The 19,707-nt window shown below is 54.1% G+C and overlaps 1 protein-coding gene across 10 annotated transcripts in view; it reads right to left on the reverse strand.

The window, feature by feature from the left end:
- DYSF (dysferlin) overlaps positions 1–19,502 on the reverse strand; it is an 80,340-nt gene extending 60,838 nt beyond the window's left edge. For 3 of the 10 annotated variants that reach the window (XM_032108320.1, XM_032108319.1, XM_032108318.1), the window contains exons 1-19: positions 14,225–14,442; positions 10,888–10,943; positions 10,325–10,416; positions 9,179–9,284; positions 8,380–8,494; positions 8,104–8,297; positions 6,974–7,102; positions 6,695–6,757; positions 6,528–6,578; positions 6,420–6,450; positions 5,543–5,658; positions 4,559–4,685; positions 4,191–4,294; positions 3,001–3,069; positions 2,880–2,923; positions 2,707–2,789; positions 1,214–1,255; positions 424–539; positions 7–120 (exon numbers count right to left, since the gene is read on the reverse strand). In XM_032108320.1, coding sequence (XP_031964211.1) covers positions 7–120; positions 424–539; positions 1,214–1,255; positions 2,707–2,789; positions 2,880–2,923; positions 3,001–3,069; positions 4,191–4,294; positions 4,559–4,685; positions 5,543–5,658; positions 6,420–6,450; positions 6,528–6,578; positions 6,695–6,757; positions 6,974–7,102; positions 8,104–8,297; positions 8,380–8,494; positions 9,179–9,284; positions 10,325–10,416; positions 10,888–10,943; positions 14,225–14,381 — 1,809 coding nt within the window. In that variant the 5' untranslated portion in view covers positions 14,382–14,442. Of the gene's footprint in view, positions 1–6; positions 121–423; positions 540–1,213; positions 1,256–2,706; positions 2,790–2,879; positions 2,924–3,000; positions 3,070–4,190; positions 4,295–4,558; positions 4,686–5,542; positions 5,659–6,419; positions 6,451–6,527; positions 6,579–6,694; positions 6,758–6,973; positions 7,103–8,103; positions 8,298–8,379; positions 8,495–9,178; positions 9,285–10,324; positions 10,417–10,887; positions 10,944–14,224; positions 14,443–19,392 lie in introns of those variants that run through there. The other 7 variants (XM_032108328.1, XM_032108326.1, XM_032108323.1 and 4 more) reach the window with 3 other exon arrangements.
- Between the last annotated feature and the right edge of the window lie 205 nt (positions 19,503–19,707).

A 19,707-nucleotide genomic window follows, 5' to 3' on the forward strand; every position in this document is an offset into this window, starting at 1 on the left:
CAATACCTCCACCCTCAGGATGTCATCAGCAGGAATCTCCTCCACCTTCTGCTCCATGTGCTCCACCAGTTTGGTCTCCAGCTCCACCAGGATCCGGCCCCGATATGCAACCCCCTCGCCCTTAGGATAGACCGAAACAGGTGTCAGGATCCCAAAATTCCCTTCCCGAGGCCGAGCTCTGCCTTCGCTTCCAAGGAGCTTCGTTGCGGAGCAGCAAGATCAGGCAAAGAATTCCAGCCGGCGCTTCCCAGGTGGAATTTTGGGAGCAGAGCGGGATCGGGAGGCGTTAGCAGCAATAGCCTGGAGCGGGAAACAGCGCAGGCTCCTATGACAAAGCCAGGTTGGGTTAAGAGCATCTTTTTTTTTGGGAAAAGAGAAGCCGGAGGATTATTTTGGGATGCGCCAGGAAGCAGCCGAGGTCACCTTTCCCAAATTGAGCGTCTCGTAGGGATCGGGAAATCCGGTGAATTCCCGGGGGCTGCCGTAGAGGTTGATGTAGCAGGGCCCGAAGGTCGGCAGGAATCCCAGCCCGTCATCCACTGGGAATGGCAGGGAAAAGAGGGATTAGGGATTTTTGGAGGATCCTTGGCAAGGTGTCCTGCTTGGTGTAGGATCACAGGCGGATGGAGGCCACCAAAATCCTGGGATTTCCACCCATTTTGAGTCTACGACCTCACCTTGGAATAGGAGAAAGATAAGGAGGGCGTGGCGCTGTATCCCGGGAATTCCCAATCCCAGGAAAAGTCCCCATGGAAAAGGGAAAGGACAGAGAGGGATTGGACAAGAGGAAGAGTGACAGGAGAGAGGGAGGAGCCTCAGGATGTGCCAAGGGACATTTAGGTTGGATTTTTGGGAAAATTCCTTCCTGGAAAGGGCTGTCCTCATCCCAGGAGGGATGGAACATCCCTGTGGATGTGGCACTTGGAGACACGGATCAGGGGTGCTCTTGGCAGCCAGTGGATCACAGGGATTTTCCAACCCTGTGATTCCATTAAAACCTCTCGTTTTTATGGAATTTTGAGCAGGAATCCTGCCCTGAGCTCCATGTCCACACCCCAGACATGGCAACATCCCCGGAATCCCCAAAGAGCCAAACCAGAGCCATTCCCTTTTCCCAACTCATCCCAGCCAATCCTCCCCCAGTCCAGAGAGCGGAACCAGTAAAACCAGTCCCAGGAGGCGCTGGAAAACTGGGATGGTACTGGGAACGTACGGTCCGAGGGTTTCAGAGGCTTCGCAGGAGCAGGAAATTCATCTGAGGCACAGAGAGAGGGAGAGAGGTTGGGAAAGGTTGGAAGAGGAGCATGGAAAAGGGACGGATATGGGAACGAAGGTGGAGATTCCCATGGAGAGACAGAGAGAGAAAGGGAGAGGTTGGAAGAGGTTCGTGGAATCATGGAATCACAGAATCACGGAATCATGGAATGGTTTGGGTGGGGAAGGGACCTTAAAGCCCATCCAGGTGCATCCAGGGACACCTCCCACTATCCCAGGTTGTTTCAAGCCTCATCCAGCCTGGCCTTGGAAAATTCCAGAAGCTGTAGGATTGGGATGGAGCAGGATTGGGATGGAGCAGGATTGGAGCCTCCCTGAGTTGCATTCCCTGGAATTTCCTTGGGATCCAGCAGATCCCAGTGGTTGAATGGGAGATGCCAATCCTGCATCCCCCCATTCCCATCCTCCCTCCTGGCCTTCTCTCCCTCTCTCTCTCTCTCCAGCCCATCCCAGGATCTGGATTGGGATTGGGAAGAGGGGACTGGACAATGCCGGTGGGTGGGACACGGGTGGAGCCCCTGGATCGTGTCCCAGTTCATGGAATCCGTGGAATGGCTTGGAAGGACCTTCAAGCTCATCTCATTCCATGGGCAGGGACACCTCCCACTATCCCAGGGTGCTCCACGTTTTTTCCAACATGGCCATCCCGTGTCCCTACGGTTCGTTTGGGGTGGGGGGGGGGGGTCACAAAGCCACACGTGGAATTCCCGGTGGGATCGCGGATTCCATGGAAGTGCTGGCAGCAGGAGAAGCTCGTGCAGGCAGAAGCTCCCGGCCCTCGGCAGCTCCAAAGCCGTGTCCCAAATTCCCACCCGGCACTGGTGACGGTGACACCCAGCTGAGCCCTGCCACCACCTGGGGGTCCTTCCCCTTTGAAAAATCCCAGGATTTGGATGGGAATTCCCACCCTGTGACAGCCCCTAACTGTCACCTCAGCCACACCACAGGGGGGACGTGGCCTCGGCCAGCAGCAGTGCCACCACCGCCACGTGTCACCAACCTCCAGCACCCACGGACCTGCAACCTCCATCTCCCATTCCCCAGAATCCACCAAATCCCAAATCCCAAGTGCAGAGGGGTTGGATCCATCCGGAAATGGGGCACAGCTTGGAGCAACCCCCAGGACCCCACTGTGTGTCCCCAGGCGGGGACGGTGACAGTGACAGTGACATCCCCAAGGCCACCACCAACCTCCAGCCACGCCATGGACCTGCAACCTCCACCCCGCATTCCCAAGAATCCATCAAATCCCAAATGCAGAGGGGTTGGATCCATCCGGAAACGGGGCACAGCTCGGCGCAACCCCCAGGACCCCAGGGACGGTGACAGCTGTGACAGTGACATCCCCAAGGCCACCACCAACCTCCAGCCATGCCATGCAGCTCCTCCAAGGCCATGCATCCCAAATCCCGGCCTCCTTCCCGCCCTTACCCTCCAGCTCCCCGCCGGGAGCCGAGATCTTGGACATTCCAAGGAAAGCGGTGCCAATGACATCGTTGTGCGTCAGGCGGTCCCTGTGAGGTGACATCGTCACTTTGGGGACCTCAGGGTGTCCCCGTGCCCATCCCGCCGCTCCGGGCACTGGGAATGCCCTTCCCGCTCACCAGTCGGTCACACGGATCCTCATCCGCTCGCACATGGATGGGAACTGGGAAAAGGGATGCGGGAAGAGGGTGAGCGGCGCTGGGGACAGCGGGAGGGGATCTTGGGGACACCGGTGCTCACCATGGCCGGCAGCGTCAGGCACTGGTTCCACTGGGGGTTGGCGTTTTTCTCCAGGATCCGGGAGTAGAGCTGGAAGGGAGGGGTGGGAAGAGGGAAAATTCCCCCAAAATCCAGCCTCAGATTCCCTAAAATCCAGCCTCAGGTTCCCTAAAATCCGGCCTCAGGTTCCCTAAAATCTGGCCTCACATTCCCTAAAATCCAGCTTCAGGTTCCCTAAAATCCAGCTTCAGATTCCCCAAAAATACGGCCTCAGATTCCCCAAAATCCGGCCTCAGATTCCCCCAAAATCCGGCTTCTGATTCCCTAAAATCTGGCTTCAGGTTCCCTAAAATCCAGCTTCAGATTCCCTATAATCCAGCCTCAGATTCCCTAAAATCCAGCTTCAGATTCCCTATAATCCAGCCTCAGATTCCCTATAATCCAGCCTCAGATTCCCTATAATCCAGCTCCAAATTCCCCAAAATCCGTCCTCCATTCCATGGGATTCCTAAACCCCCTGGTGCAGGGGCTGAGGATGTCACAGATTTCCCTGGGATCTTCCCACCTTGGAACCAGCAGGATCCCATTTTCCCCATTCCAAGACCAAATTCCCCCATTCCAGGACCAAATTCCCTCATTCCAGGACTAGATTTTTCCATGCCAGGACTAAATTCCCCCATGCCAAGAGCAAATTCCTCCATTCCAAGATCAGATTCCCCCATTCCAGAACCAAATTCCCACATGCCAGGACCAGGCCTGGGGATCTGGAGGGAATATCCCATTGCCATCCCAACCCCAAGGTCATCCCGGTGCCATCCCAATCCCAGGGATCCAAAGGAAATGTCCCAATCCCAAATTCCTGGGGACCGTCCCGCTACCATTCCAGCTCCACCAACATCCCGCTGCCATCCCAATCCCAAAGACTTGGGCGGGAATGTCCCACTGCCATCCCAATCCCAGCGATCCTAAGGGAATGTCCCGCTGCCGTTCCAGCTCTGAGAACATCCCAGGGCCATCCCAATCCCAGGGATCCAAAGGGAATATCCCATTGAAATCCCAATCCCAAAGACCTGGGAGGGAAACCCCAGGAAATCGGAGGGAATGTCCCACTGCCATTCCCATCCCAGTCCCGGGAACACCCCGCTGCCATCCCAATCCCGGGTTCCTCCCACTGCCATTCCCAGGGATCCTGGAGCATCCCATTCCCTGACCGTTTTCCCGGCAAAGCTGACTTCCACGAAGGGATCCACCAGGTTCTTCTTGTTGCTCTCGAAGCCGAAGATCTGCCGGACGTTGTCCATGACGGCGTCATCCACTGGGGAAAGAGGGAGACGCCAAAATTCATGGAATTCCGCAGCATCCCGATGGTCCTGGTGGGATGAGCATTCCCACAGAGGCGCTCTCCAGGCGGGAAAAGCAGGATAAAACCAGTTTGAAGCAGTAAGAAACTCCTCCCACATGAAACCACCCGATTAAGACATGGATTATCCTTCGATGAAGATCCGGATCATTCCCTTCTCCGGGCCCTAATTCCCACCCGGAATGTTGCGATTCCAAGGGATCCGAAGGGAAAACCTACTCTGGGGCAAATCCTCGGCTTTGAAGATCTTGAGGCAGAACTGGGCCCCCCTGAGGGTGACCCCGGTGGGGCGCAGCAGATTGGCCTCGATGTCCTCCTTGTCCTCGGCTGCCTCCTTCTTCTCCAGCTGCAGGAAAAGGGAACAGCGGGAAAAGTCAGCCTGGATTCGGGAGTGAGCGGGAAAATCCCAAAACAGAGAGATCGGGTGGATCTCTCATCCATGGGAGTTGTCCAAGGCCAGGTTGGATGGGGTTTGGAGTGATCTGGGATAGTGGGAGGTGTCCCTGGACATGGATCTGGGAATCATGGATGAGGTGGGATTTAAGGTCGCTTCCAATCCAAACCATTCCAGGATTCTGGAGCCCCTCTGCTCTGGATCAGGCTGGGAGAGCTGGGAATGTTCCCTGGAGAAGGGAAGGAGCCAGGGAGAGCTGCGAGCCCCTTGCAGGGCCTAAAGGGGCTCCAGGAGAGCTGCAGAGGGACTGGGGCCAAGGCCTGGAGGGCCAGGAGGCAGGGAATGGCTTCCCAGTGGGAAAGGGGAGCTTGGGCTGGGATGGTGGGAAGGAATTGCTGGCTGGGAGGGTGGGGAGGGGCTGGGCTGGAATTGCCAGAGCAGCTGGGGCTGCCCCTGGATCCCTGGGAATGCCCAAGGCCAGGTTGGATCCATCTGGGATAGTGGGAGGTGTCCCCGGGTGGGAATGGATGAGCTTTAAATCCCTCCCAAACCATTCCAGGATTCCATGAGAAAATGCAGCGCTTTTCCCCCAAAATGGAGGAGGATCCAGGCTGTGGCTTCTCTGGGAATGCCCATGGGGTTTGGTGACCCTTGGCCGGAATATCCCATGGCCAGAATATCCCAGAGCTGGAATATCCCAGATCCGGAATATCCCCTGGCTGCAATATCCCAGAGCCGGAATATCCCAGAGCCGGAATATCCAGAGCTGGACTATCCCAGATCCAGAATATCCCATTGGGAATACTCACAGGAGCTTCATCTCCAGGCCCCAGCACGCAGGCGCTGACCTTCAGGTATCCCTTGGCTCCGGCGGAAAAATCCTCCGGATCCGACAGGAGCAGCCACTTCCTGAGGAAAGCATGTTCTGCGGGAAAACACGGAAATCCGGGAATTAGTCCTTGGATGGCCAGGGATGCTCCTGGGTGGAATTTTGAATGGATATCATGGAATGGGATACGGGAATGTTTCAGCTCTTTTCCCAGGAAGGGATCTGAGAAGAGGGAGGTGTCTTTGGGATGGAATTCCCACAGAAGCTGTGGATGTGACATCCCTGGAAGTGTCCAAGGAGAGGTTGGATGAGGCTTGGAGAAACCTGGGATAGTGGGAAGTGTCCCTGGACATGGATGGGGTGGGAATGGGATGGGATTTAAGGTCTCCAAACCCAAACCATTTCAGGATTCTGGAGGCAGCCTGGGAGAGCTGGGAATGTTCCCCTGGAGAAGGGAAAACTCCAGGGAATCCTCAGAGTCCCTAAAGGGGCTCCAGGAGAGCTGCAGAGGGATTTGGGAGAAGGGATTTGGGCCAGGAGGCAGGGAATGGCTTCCCAGTGGGAAAGGGGAGCTTGGGCTGGGATGTTGGGAAGGAATTCCTCGGGATGGAATTCCCAGAGCAGCTGGGGCTGCCCCTGGATCCCTGGGAGCATCCAAGGCCAGGCTGGGATGGACTCGGATCCACCTGGGATCATGGAATTTGTCCCTGGATGGATCCGGATGATCCTTAAGGTCCCTTCCCACCCCAACCATTCCAGGATTCCATGCTCATGGATCCGGTGTTCCTCTATGGAAGAGCTCGGATGTGTGGGTGCAATTTCCAAAAAAAAAAATCAAGGAGTTTCCCAAGGCTCACTCGGCTCAGAGTAAACGGTCTCCACATCCATCTGTGGGATAAAAGGAAAAGGAGATTCCAGAGCTCATCCAGAGCAGGAAACGCCAGGAAAAGTGGACGAGATCTTACCCGGAATTCCCCGATCACCGAATCCGTGCGGAACGACCGAGAATCCACAACCTGGAAATGAGGAAAAATGGGACATCCAACGCAAATCCCGCCGGGATGGAGGATCCTGGGGAACAAGGGGGTGTTTCCCTGGAAAGGGGAGAATTCCAGGAATTCCCGGCACTCACCGTGAGGAAAACGGGAGCGTCGAACAGCTCCGATGGGGACTCGAAGACGTTGAAGAAAAAGGTCTGTGGGAAACAGGGATAAGGATGAGGAACATTCCCGATTTTCCCCCTGGAGCACATTTCCACTTCCCATGGGATGGAGCTTCCAGCCTCCAGGTAGCTCTGGGATTTTGGGAAGAGCCCTGGATGAGCGGCAGGGAATGCTGGGCTCGCTCCTTGGTGTCACATCCCAAATCCCAGCCTCTCCCGGGAATTGTTGGAGTGGGAATTCCCGCTGACCTCGTCGAAGACGGGGCTGTTCCCTTTCCGGATCCGCGTCCTCCGGGTTTGTCCGGACACCGTCACCTTCACCACCGGCCGGATGTTGATCCCGGGAAGCTGCCGGGCCTCGATGACCCTGACCCGGATCTGGGATGGGATGGAGAAAAGGGAATCACCAGGATGGGAATCACCGGGATCATCTCATAGGATGGAGGACAGGGAATCACCGGGATCATCCCATGGGGTGGAGAACAGGGAATCACCTGGATCTGGGATGGGATGAAGGACCGGGAATCATTGGGATCATCCCATGGGATGGAGGACAAGCAATCAACAGGATCTGGGATGGGATGGAGGACTGGGAATCACCAGGATTTGGGATTGAGGACAGGGAATCATCGGGATCTTCCCATGGGATGGAGGACAGGGAATCACTGGGAATCACCCCATGGGATGGCGGACAAGGAATCACCGGGCTGGGAATCACCGGGATCATCCCACAGGATGGAGAACAGGGAATCATTGGGATCATCCCATGGGGTGGAGGACAGGGAATCACCAGGATCTGGGATGGGATGGAAGACAGGGAATCACCAGGATTTGGGATTGAGGACAGGGAATCATCGGAATCATCCCATGGGATGGAGGACAAGGAATCAACAGGATCTGGGATAGGATGGAGGACAGGGAATCACCAGGATGGGAATCACCGGGATCATCCCACAGGCTGGAGGACAGGGAATCACCAGGATTTGGGATTGAGGACAGGGAATCATCGGGATCATCCCATGGGGTGAAGGACAAGGAATCAACAGGATCTGGGATGGGATGGAGGACAGGGAATCACTGGGAATCACCCCATGGGATGGAGGACAAGGAATCACTGGGATGGGAATCACCGGGATCATCCCATGAGGTGGAGGACAGGGAATCACCAGGATTTGGGATTGAGGACAGGGAATCATCAGGATCATCCCATGGGGTGGAGGACAAGGAATCACCCGGGTCTGGGATGGGATGGAGGACAAGGAATCACCGGGATCATCTCATAGGATGGAGGACAGGGAATCACCGGGATCTGGGATGGGATGGAGGACTGGGAATCACCGGGACAACCTGCAGGATTTTACAGGAACAGATCATCCCACCTGGAAATCCTGGGGTTTGTTGGATAAAGGTTTTTTGGGAGAGCTCCTCCTCCTCCTCTTCATCCCCTGGATGAGATTCCCGGATGGCTTCCTTGGGAACGAGGGCGGCTCCGATCCCGGCGCTCCCGAGGACGCTGAAGGCTCCGTGTCCCCCGTGGCCTCTGGATCCTCGGGATCCTCCTCTCCGGCCGTCTCTGCCCGGCAGGAGAAGGGAAAAGTGGGATTTGGGAATGGCTTTGGATGCCAAAAACCAGGATGGGGAGGGGTGGTGGTTACCGGTGACCGTGTCCAGCTCGGCCGCAGCCGGGGCCGGATCCGGAGGGGCCGGAGGCGGGAAAAGCGGGATAGAGCCCGGAGGGGGGATGTAGGACACCTGCAGGAACAGGGAAGCCTGGAAAACAGGGAATGAGCGTTAGAGCGCCAGGATGGGTAACTGGGATAAACTGGGAGGGACAGGCTCAGACTGGTCCCAAACTGGGAGGGACGTGGGTGGGACTGGTCCCAAACTGGGAGCTGAAAGTGGCAGGGACGTGGCTCAAACTGGTCTGAAACTGGGAGGGACAGGACTCAGACTGGTCCCAAACTGGGAGGGACACGGCTCAAACTGGGAGCTGCCACTGGAAGGGCCATGGCTCACACTGGTCCCAAACTGGGAGTCCCCCTGGCCAAGCCATGGCTCATACTGGTCCCAAACTGGGGGGCCCAACTCGTCCCAAACTGGGAGCCCAAACTGGCCATTCCATGGCTTCTACTGGTCGCAAACTGGGAGCCACAACTGGTCCCAAACTGGGAGTCCCCCTGGCCATTCCATGGCTTGTACTGGTCCCAAACTGGGAGTCCAAACTGGCCCCAAACTGGGAGCCCCCCTGGCCAAGCCATGGCTCATACTGGTCCCAAACTGGGAGCCACAACTGGTCCCAAACTGGGAGCCCAAACTGGCCATTCCATGGCTTCTACTGGTCACAAACTGGGAGCCACAACTGGTCCCAAACTGGGAGTCCCACTGGCTATGCCATGGCTTGTACTGGTCCCAAACTGGGAGCCCAAACTGGTCCAAACTGGTGCCAGCGCTCACCCCGGTGCTCTCCTTGCGCGAGTCCAGCAGGGGGAGGTTGAACGAGGCCGCCAGGCTGGGAGTGCCCAGAACATCCCGGAGCGGCACCCGGGATTCTCCCAAAAACCTGCGGGAAACAGCGACAGGGCTCAGGGCAGATCCAGGGGCATCCCAACCATTCCAGAGGCAGGGATGGGAGTCGGGAGAGGGGCACGGAGATGGAGGCAGGCTGGGAGAGCTGGGAATGTTCCCCTGGAGAAGGGAAAACTCCAGGGAATCCTCAGAGTCCCTAAAGGGGCTCCAGGAGAGCTGCAGAGGGATTTGGGAGAAGGGATTTGGGCCAGGAGGCAGGGAATGGCTTCCCAGTGGGAAAGGGGAGCTTGGGCTGGGATGCTGGGAAGGAATTGCTGGGAATGGAATTGCCAGAGCAGCTGGGGCTGCCCCTGGATCCCTGGGAATGCCCAAGGCCAGGCTGGATCCCTCGGGATAGTGGGAGGCATCAGCCGGAATCTTCCTGCTCGGGGATCCAGGACCCTCCTCCCATTTTCCCGTGGTTATTTATGGACACTCCGGAGCTGGAACAGCCCCAAACTCCAGCTCCTTTGGATTCCAGCCCAGCAGCAATTCCAGCCTCGGCTCCAGCCTTGGAAACGGGATCCTTGCCGGAGCAGGGAGCACATTCCCAACCTCCGATCCCAAAAATAAATCCCATCCTTTATTTTTCCCTTTTCCCAGCAGCTCTCCCACCCCACAGAGCCGGGAATCCCTGGAATCCCTGGAATTCCCTCGTTCCTCCCCCAGCAGGAGCCCCCGATCCGTGGGGAACCCCTGGAATGGGAGGCACCGGGAGCATCGGGAGGAAGGAAACCGGAGGCTCTGCTCCCGCCACCCTTCCCGGCACTCCGGAGCCTTGGGAATGACCTTGGCAGCGCTTCCCAAATCCCGGCCAAGTATCCAAAGTATCCATCCCCAAACAAGGACCCCCTGTGTATTCCCAACCTTCCAACGCTGGAATTTTCCCCCGGAATTCCGAGCGAAGCAGCCCAAAAATGTGGCTCCGGCCTCCCACGGCGGGAATTCGCGGAGTTCGGGAAGAGCTCCGGGAATGGGAGAAGGGAGAGGAATTTTTTCCCACCCGTTCTGGAATTTTTCCGGAATTTTTCCCACCTGTTCCTTCCCACGGTTTCATGGTCCTTGACCACCACGGTGAGCTCGGCATCGGGATCCAGCGGGATTCCCTTCAGATCCCACTCGAATCCCTGGAAAAAAAGGGAGGAAGGAGCCGGGATCAGCGCCTGGAAGTGGAGAACCCAAATCCCAAACCCCCTTGGAATCACAGCATTCCCAAAGCCAAAATTCCTGGCAAATCCTTTGGGAAAAGATGCCCTGGGAAAAGCTTGTATTTGGATTCCCGGGAAGGAGCTGCTCCAGCCCAAACCTGTGCCCGTTTTCCCACCAAATTCCAATCTTTTTTGGGAATTTTGGCCCATGGGAGCACAAGGATGGGGTTGGAAGGGAAAATGTGCTGGAAAAATTCCCATTCCATAGGAATTCCTTGTAACGTTGGTGGCGAGCCTGGATAAGGCCTCGATGGAAGGGGAAGAGGTTGGAATTCTGCCCGGAATTCCAGAGCAGAAAGGGAACGATCCCAAACTTTCCGTGGAGTGGAAGCCTCAGGGAATCCCCTGGGCTCGGGAACAGGGATAAATCCAGGGATTGGGAATTCTCACCTCATTCCAGATGGGATTTGTGTTGTTCTTGATGACCTTTGTCTTCTTCTTCACACCTGGAAGGGGAAAAAATGGGATTGGAATCTTCCCATGGATCAGGAGAAACACCAGGATCGGGAGCTTCCCATGGATCGGGAGCTTCCCAGGGATTGGGAGCTTCCCAGGGATCAGGATCCCAGAATGAAACTCCGATCCCGGGTGCATCTGAACTTCCAGGGATTTCCGGAATCAGGATTGGATCCCAATCCCCAATCCCAGCTGGAGCTGAACTTCCAGGGATTCCCGGGATCAGGATTGGAGCCCATTCCCTGCTCCCAGCTGGGGCTGAACTTCCAGGGATTCCCGGGATCAGGATTGGAGCCCATTCCCTGCTCCCAGCTGGGGCTGAACTTCCAGGGATTCCCAGGATCAGGATTGGAGCCCATTCCCCAATCCCAGCTGGGGCTGAACTTCCAGGGATTTCCAGGATCAGGATTGGATCCCATTCCCCAATCCCAGCTGGAGCTGAACTTCCAGGGATTCCCGGGATCAGGATTGGAGCCCATTCCCCAATCCCAGCTGGGGCTGAACTTCCAGGGATTCCCGGGATCAGGATTGGAGCCCATTCCCCAATCCCAGCTGGGGCTGAACTTCCAGGGATTTCCAGGATCAGGATTGGATCCCATTCCCCAATCCCAGCTGGAGCTGAACTTCCAGGGATTCCCGGGATCAGGATTGGATCCCATCCCCAATCCCAGTTTGGGCTGAACTTCCAGGGATTTCCAGGATCAGGATTGGAGCCCATTCCCCAATCCCAGCTGGAGCTGAACTTCCAGGGATTCCCGGGATCAGGATTGGATCCCATCCCTAATTCCATCTTGGGCTGAACTTCCAGGGATTCCCAGGATCAGGATTGGATCCCATTCCCCAATCCCAGCTGGAGCTGAACTTCCAGGGATTCCCGGGATCAGGATTGGATCCCATTCCCCAATCCCAGCTGGAGCTGAACTTCCAGGGATTTCCAGGATCAGGATTGGAGCCCATTCCCCAATCCCAGCTGGGGCTGAACTTCCAGGGATTCCCAGGATCAGGATTGGAGCCCATTCCCCAATCCCAGCTGGGGCTGAACTTCCAGGGATTCCCGGGATCAGGATTGGATCCCATTCCCTGCTCCCAGCTGGAGCTGAACTTCCAGGTATTCCCGGGATCAGGATTGGATCCCATCCCTAATCCCAACTGGGGCTGAACTTCCAGGGATTCCCGGGATCAGGATTGGATCCCAATCCCCAATCCCAGCTGGAGCTGAACTTCCAGGGATTTCCAGGATCAGGATTGGATCCCATCCCTAATCCCAACTGGGGCTGAACTTCCAGGGATTCCCAGGATCAGGATTGGATCCCATCCCTAATCCCAACTGGGGCTGAACTTCCAGGGATTCCCGGGATCAGGATTGGATCCCAATCCCCAATCCCAACTGGAGCTGAACTTCCAGGGATTTCCAGGATCAGGATTGGATCCCATCCCTAATCCCAACTGGGGCTGAACTTCCAGGGATTCCCAGGATCAGGATTGGATCCCATCCCTAATCCCAACTGGGGCTGAACTTCCAGGGATTCCCGGGATCAGGATTGGATCCCATTCCCTGCTCCCAGCTGGGGCTGAGCTTCCAGGAATTCCCACAGCTTCCAGGATCGGGATCCGGCCCCATTCCCTATTCCCAGGCAGGAATGGGGATCCCCAACCGTTCCCGGTTGGAAAATCCCATGGAAATCCCCTTCTTGCCGTGCCTCAGTTTCCCCAGGAGCAGCAAGGCCGCATCCAAAGGTTTCCAAGGATTGGGAATTCGGGCTGGGCAGAGCCACAGGTGATCCCAACCATTCCAATCCCTCCATTCCCTGCATCCAAACCTCGGGATTGTGCCTCAGTTTCCCCAGGATCCTCCAAAAAACCGCGGGATCGGCAGCTCCGAATTCCCCCAAATCCAACATTCCCAAATCTTGGGAATGCTCCATCCCCACCCCCACCACCCCCTTCCCAAAGCCACGCCCCCCTCATCCCTCTTGGAATGCGGCTGCATCCCAAGGGAAGAGGAAAAGGAAAAGGCCAAACAATGGAGGTGACTCAAACCCCGGGAGACTCCCGAGATATTCCAAATATTCCCGGTTTTCTGCTCTTTTAGCCCCGTTCAGCGAATCCTTCCCCGTTTGGGATTGGGAAAAGCCAAAATTCCCGGCAGCCGGGAATTTGGACAACTCAGTTTTCCTCATCCAAAGGTTCATTCCCCTCCTCATTCCTGATTTTTCCCGGGATTCAGAGCTCTGGAATTGGCCTGGATCGGGATTTGGCCAAAGATGGAGCTCCCGGGATTCTCCGGAGGGATCCCGGTGGGAATGGGATCAGCGGCACCCGCATTCCAAAGGGAAAAGCTGAATCGGGACCCACTTTTAGGTCCTTTTCCTTAATTTTTTTCTAAAACCGGGATTTTCCCCCCTTTTCCCCCGTTTCTTTCTCATTTCCCCCCTTTTTTTTCCTATTTTCCCCATTTTTCCCTATTTTTCCCAATTATTTTCCTATTTGTCCCCATTTTTTCCTATTTTTCCCCATTTTTCCCCATTTTTTCCTATTTTCCCCCATTTTTTCCTATTTTTCCCTATTTTTCCCCATTTTTTCCTTATTTTCCCCATTTTTTCCTTATTTTCCCCATTTTTCCCTATTTTTCCCCATTTTTTTCCTATTTCCCCCCATTTTTTCCTATTTTCCCAATTTTTTCCCTATTATTCTCCATTTCTTCCCCATTTTTTCCCAGTTTTCCCTGTTTTCCCCATTTTTCCCCATTTTTCCCATTTTCCCCCATTTTTTCCCATTTCCCCCCATTTTTCCCCATTTTCCCCATTTCCCCCATTTTTCCCCGTTTTCCCCCATTTTTCCCCATTTCCCCCCCCATTTTTTTCCATTTCCCCCCTTTTTTTCCTCATTTTTCCCCCCACCAGGAAATACCAAAAACCCCCAAGGCAGCGCCAGCTTCCAGCGGGAATTTTGGGAGCGCAAAGCCCTCCCTTTTCCCAGGAAATCCATCCCTCGGGAATGGGATAAACCCCGCTCCACATGGGATTATTCCCATCCATCCCAATCCGGAATTCAAGGATTTAAAGGCACGGAATTCCCAGGGATATTCCAGCGCGGATTTTAAAAATTCAGGATCAGGGGGATAAAAGCTGGGAAAAGAGGGGAGGATTTTCCAAGGATTTGGGAGCAGCAGGAGCTTTCGCAGATGCCAAATTTTGCTGCCAAAGCAGCCAAAAATATTCCAAAGCCGCCCTTCCTTCCCAAAAAAATTAAAACTCCGGGATTCCCTCACCTCGGAATGTCAGGCTGGCCACGGGATCGCTTTGTTTATCCCGCTTTTCCACGTTGGGAAGTTGGGAAGCCCTTTGGAGCAGGCAGCGGAGCATGGCCGGGATCGGGAAAGCCGGGATCGGGAAAGCCGGGATCGGGATAAGGATCCGCTCCCTCATCCCATTCCCACCCCCTTTTCCCGGTCCGGCCCTTCCCGGCACGGGAACGCCCCTGGAGGGGCTGGAAAAAAACCGGGATGGTGGGAAGGAGAGCTGGGAGAGGCGGGAGTTGGGAATAAATCCCTGGGGTTTAGGGATGCTGGGAGCGCCAGGGATCGGGAATGAATCCCTGGAATTCAGGGATGCTGGGAAGCCCAGGGATGGGCAAACACCGGGATCGGGGAATGCTGCAATTCCCAGGGATGGGGAACCAAAATATCAGGATTTGGGAATGCTGGGAACCCCAAAGATCCCCTAAACACCGGGATCTGGGAATGCTGGGAACCCCAAAAATCCCCTAAACACCGGGATTTGGGAATGCTGCAATTCCCAGAGATGGGGAACCAAAACATCGGGATTTGGGAATGCTGGGAACCCCAAGGATCCCCTAAACACCGGGATTTGGGAATGCTGGGAAGCCCAGGGATGGGGAATAAATCCCTGGGATTTGGGAATCTCAAAATTCCCAGGGATGGAGAATGAAATCCTTGGGATTCAGGAATGCCGGGAACCCCAAGGATATCCCAGCACTGGGATTTGGGAATGCTGGGAACCTCAAAAATCCTCTAAACACCGGGATTTGGGAATGCTGGGAACATTCCCAGGGATGGGGAATAAATCCCTGGGATTTTGGGGATCCCCCAAGGCCTGAGGCTGCCCCAGCACCGGGATCCCAGAATTCGGGAATGCCGCAATCCCAGAAACACCAAAAAACCCCCAAAACCTGGGAACTGGGGAGCAGCAGAACCCCGGGAACGCCGCACGCACCCACCGGGAGAATTCCATGAAAAACCGGGAACGCTCGATCCCACAACCGGCCCCCTCTCCCGGCAATCCCAAAAAGCCGCTTTTTCCCAGGGAAAAACCCATCCCAAACATCCCGTGACGTCACGGCCCTTTGTTCCCTCTCGGGAAGGGACAAATTCCCCGGTATTCCCAAATTTGGGATCGTCCCTTTCCCCCCGCGCGGGAAATCCCAAAATATCCCGGGCGGGGCCGGGGGTGGCTCCAGGGGGGTCCCCAAGGGCCACCAGGGGGGAGGCGACAGCGGGGACAGGGAGGGAGCGAGGGAATCCCGGCCCCATCCCAAATTCCAGAGCCGGAATTCCCTCCAAATCCCACCGAAGTCACCCAAAAATCCCACCCGGATCATCCCAGAATTCCACTAAATCCAACTAAATCCCACTAATTTCCCCCAAATCTCCCCCTAAAATCCCCCCAAATCAGCCCTAAATTCCCCTAAACGCCCCTAAATTCCCCCAAATTCCCCCAATCCACCTAAATCCCCCCTAAAAATCCCCCTAAATTGCCCCTAAAACCACCCGAAATCCACCGAAATCCCCCAAATTTCCCCCAAATCCCCCAAATCACCCTAAATCAGGGCAAAATTCCCCTAAACCCCCCTAAATCCACCTAAACCCCCCTACATTCCCTCAACTCCCCCAAAATCCCCCTAAAGCCTCCAAAATCCCCCCAAAATTGCCCCTAAAATCACCCCAAATCCACCTAAATCCCCCAAAATTCCCCCCAAATCTCCCCCCAATTTCCCCTAAAATCCCCCCAAATCAACCCAAATCAGCCCTAAATTCCCCTAAACCCCACTAAACTCCCCCAAATCCACCTAAATCCCCCCAAAATTGACCCCCAAATTGCCCCTAAAATCCCCCCAAAATTTCCCCCAAATCTCCTCCCAATTCCCCCCAAAATCCCCCAAATCACCCTAAATCAGAGCAAAATTCCCCTAAACCCCCTAAATTCCCCCAAATCCACCTAAATCCCCCCAAAAATGCCCCCAAATTGCCCCTAAAATCACCCTAATCACCCTAGATCAGCCCTAAATTCCCCTAAATCTCCCCCCAAAATTGCCCCTAAAAATCCCCCCAAAATTGCCCCTAAAATTACCCCAAATCCCCCTAAATCCCCCAAATTCCCCAAATCTCCCCCCAATTTCCCCCTAAAATCCCCCCAAATCCACCGAAATCCCCCAAATTCCCCCAAAAAAATCCCCCAAATCACCCTAAATCAGCCCTAAATTCCCCTAAACCCCCCCAAAATTGCCCCTAAAAATCCCCCCAAAATCGCCCCTAAAATCACCCGAAATCCACCGAAATCCCCCCAAATCTCCCCCCAATTCCCCCTAAAATCCCCCAAATCACCCTAAATCAGCCCTAAATTCCCCTAAACCCCACTAAACTCCCCCAAATCCACCTAAATCCCTCCAAAATTGATCCCCAAAATCGCCCCAAATTGCCCCTAAAATCCCCCCAAAATTTCCCCCGAATCTCCCCCCAATTCCCCCCAAAATCCCTCAAATCACCCTAAATCAGAGCAAAATTCCCCTAAACCCCCTAAATTCCCCCAAATCCACCTAAATCCCCCCAATTTCCCTCAAATCCCCCAAAAAATCCCCCAAATCACCCTAAATCAGCCCTAAATTCCCCTAAACCCCCCCAAAATTGCCCCTAAAAGCCCCCCAAAATTGCCCCTAAAAATCCCCCAAAAATCGCCCCTAAAATCACCCGAAATCCACCGAAATCCCCCAAATTCCCCCAAATCAGCCAAAATTCCCCCAAAATCCCCTCAAAATCCCCTCCAAATTCTACCAAAATCCCCTCAAAATCCCGATTTTTTTTTCCCCCTAAATCCCGATTTTTCCCCCCTAAATCCCGGGGTTTTCCCCCTAAATCCCCATTCTCCCCCCTAAATCCCTTTTTTTTTTCCCCTAAATCCCGATTTTTTCCCCTAAATCCCCATTTTTTTCCCCTTAAATACCCTTTTTTTCCCCCCCTAAATCCCTTTTTTTTTCCCCTAAATCCCCATTTTTTCCCCTAAATCCCGAATTTTTTCCCCTAAATCCCCATTTTTTTTTCCCCTAAATCCCAATTTTCCCCGCTAAACCCCTTATTTTTTTCCTTAAATCCCGATTTTTCCCCTAAATCCCCATTTTTTTTCCCCCTAAATCCAGGGGTTTTTCTTCCCCTAAATCCCCATTTTCCCCCCTAAATCCCGGAGGTTTTTTCCCCTAAATCCGGATTTTTTTTCCCCTAAATCCCCATTTTTTTCCCCTAAATCCCCATTTATTTTTCCCTTAAATACCCTTTTTTTTTTCCCCTAAATCCCCATTTTCCCCCTAAAATCCCGATTTTTCCCCCCTAAATCCCCAAATTTTTTCCCCCTAAATCCCCATTTTTCCCCCCTAAATCCCGGGGTTTTTTTCCCCTAAATCCCCAATTTTTTTTCCCCTAAATACCCTTTTTCTTTCCCCTAAATACCCATTTTTTTTCCCCTAAATCCCCATTTTCCCCCCTAAATCCCCAATTTTTTTTCCCTTAAATCCCGGGGGGTTTTTCCCCTAAATTCCGATTTTTTCCTTTTTTTTTTCCCCTTAAATACGCTTTTTTTCCCCCCTAAATCCCCAATTTTTTTTCCCCCCAAATCCCCAATTTTTCCCCCTAAATTCCGAATTTTTCCCCTAAATCCCGGGAGTTTTTCCCCCTAAATCCCCATTTTTCCCCCTAAATCCCCATCTTTCCCCCCCAAATCCCCAATTTTTCCCCCTAAATCCCCATTTTCCCCCCTAAATCCCCAATTTTTTTTCCCCTAAATCCCGGGGTTTTTTCCCCTAAATCCCGATTTTTTTCCCCTAAATTCCTTTTTTTTTTCCCCCCTTAAATACGCTTTTTTTTTCCCCTAAATCCCCATTTTCCCCCCTAAATCCCCAATTTTTTTCCCCCCTAAATCCCGGGGTTTTTTCCCCTAAATCCCGATTTTTTCCCCTAAATTCCTTTTTTTTTTTTCCCCTTAAATACGCTTTTTTTTTTCCCCTAAATCCCCATTTTCCCCCCCAAATCCCCAATTTTTTTTCCCCCTAAATCCCCATTTTCCCCCCCAAATCCCCATTTTTTTTTTCCCCTAAATCCCGAATTTTTCCCCTAAATCCCGGGAGTTTTTCCCCCTAAATCCCCATTTTTCCCCCTAAATCCCCATCTTTCCCCCCCAAATCCCCAATTTTTCCCCCTAAATCCCCATTTTCCCCCCTAAATCCCCAATTTTTTTTCCCCTAAATCCCGGGGTTTTTTCCCCTAAATTCCGATTTTTTCCCCTAAATTCCTTTTTTTTTTTCCCCCCTTAAATACGCTTTTTTTTTCCCCTAAATCCCCATTTTCCCCCCTAAATCCCCAATTTTTTTCCCCCCTAAATCCCGATTTTTTCCCCCCCAAATCCCCATTTTCCCCCCCCAAATCCCCATTTTTCTCCCCCAAATCCCCATTTTTCCCCCTAAATCCCGGGGTTTTTTCCCCTAAATCCCCATTTATTTTTCCCCTAAATCCCCATTTTCCCCCCCAAATCCCCATTTTTCCCCCCAAATCCCCATTTCCCCCCCCAAATCCCCATTTTCCCCCCCTAAATCCCCATTTTTCCCCCCAAATCCCCATTTTTCTCCCCCAAATCCCCATTTTTCTCCCCCAAATCCCCATTTCCCCCCAATCCCCATTTCCCCCCCAAATCCCCATTTTCCCCCCCAAATCCCCATTTTTCCCCCCCCAATCCCCATTTCCCCCCCAAATCCCCATTTTTCCCCCCAAATCCCCATTTTTCCCCCCAAATCCCCATTTTTCCCCCCAAAATCCCCATTTTTTTTTTCCCCTAAATCCCGAATTTTTCCCCTAAATCCCGGGAGTTTTTCCCCCTAAATCCCCATTTTCCCCCCTAAATCCCGGGGTTTTTTCCCCTAAATCCCCATTTATTTTTCCCCTAAATCCCCATTTTTCCCCCCAAATCCCCATTTTCCCCCCCAAATCCCCATTTTCCCTCCCCTCTGGCCCTTCCCACTTTCACGACACCAAAGCCGGGGGAGGGGGGAGGGGCGGCGATAACGGGGACAGCTCCTTCCCACCCTTTAGGGCGCCCCAAATCCTCCTCAACCCCTCCCCAAAATGCCCCAAATCCCGGTTTTTTCCCCCAAATCCACCTCGGAACGTGCAGCAGCAGTAGCTGTCGCTGATGTCGCTGCCCCCCGTGAGAACATTCTCGGCCCGCAGGACGAAGACGCGGAGCATCCTCCCCTCCCCCACCCCTCCGGGTCCCCCCCCGATCCCAAAAAAAATCCCGGGAATTCCCCCCCCTCTCCCCTCCCCCCCTTCAAGTCCCGCCTCCCTTAAAGGGACCCGGCCCCGGCGTGGGGGAGGGGCGGGGATGAGGCGCCACCCCCCCTTTTTGGGGATATCGGGGTGGATTTTGGGGTCCCCACCCCTTTTTGGGGATATCGGGGTGGATTTTGGGGTCC

The sequence above is a fragment of the Corvus moneduloides genome, chromosome 5 (genome assembly GCF_009650955.1).
Source record: "Corvus moneduloides isolate bCorMon1 chromosome 5, bCorMon1.pri, whole genome shotgun sequence".
Lineage (NCBI taxonomy): Eukaryota > Metazoa > Chordata > Aves > Passeriformes > Corvidae > Corvus > Corvus moneduloides.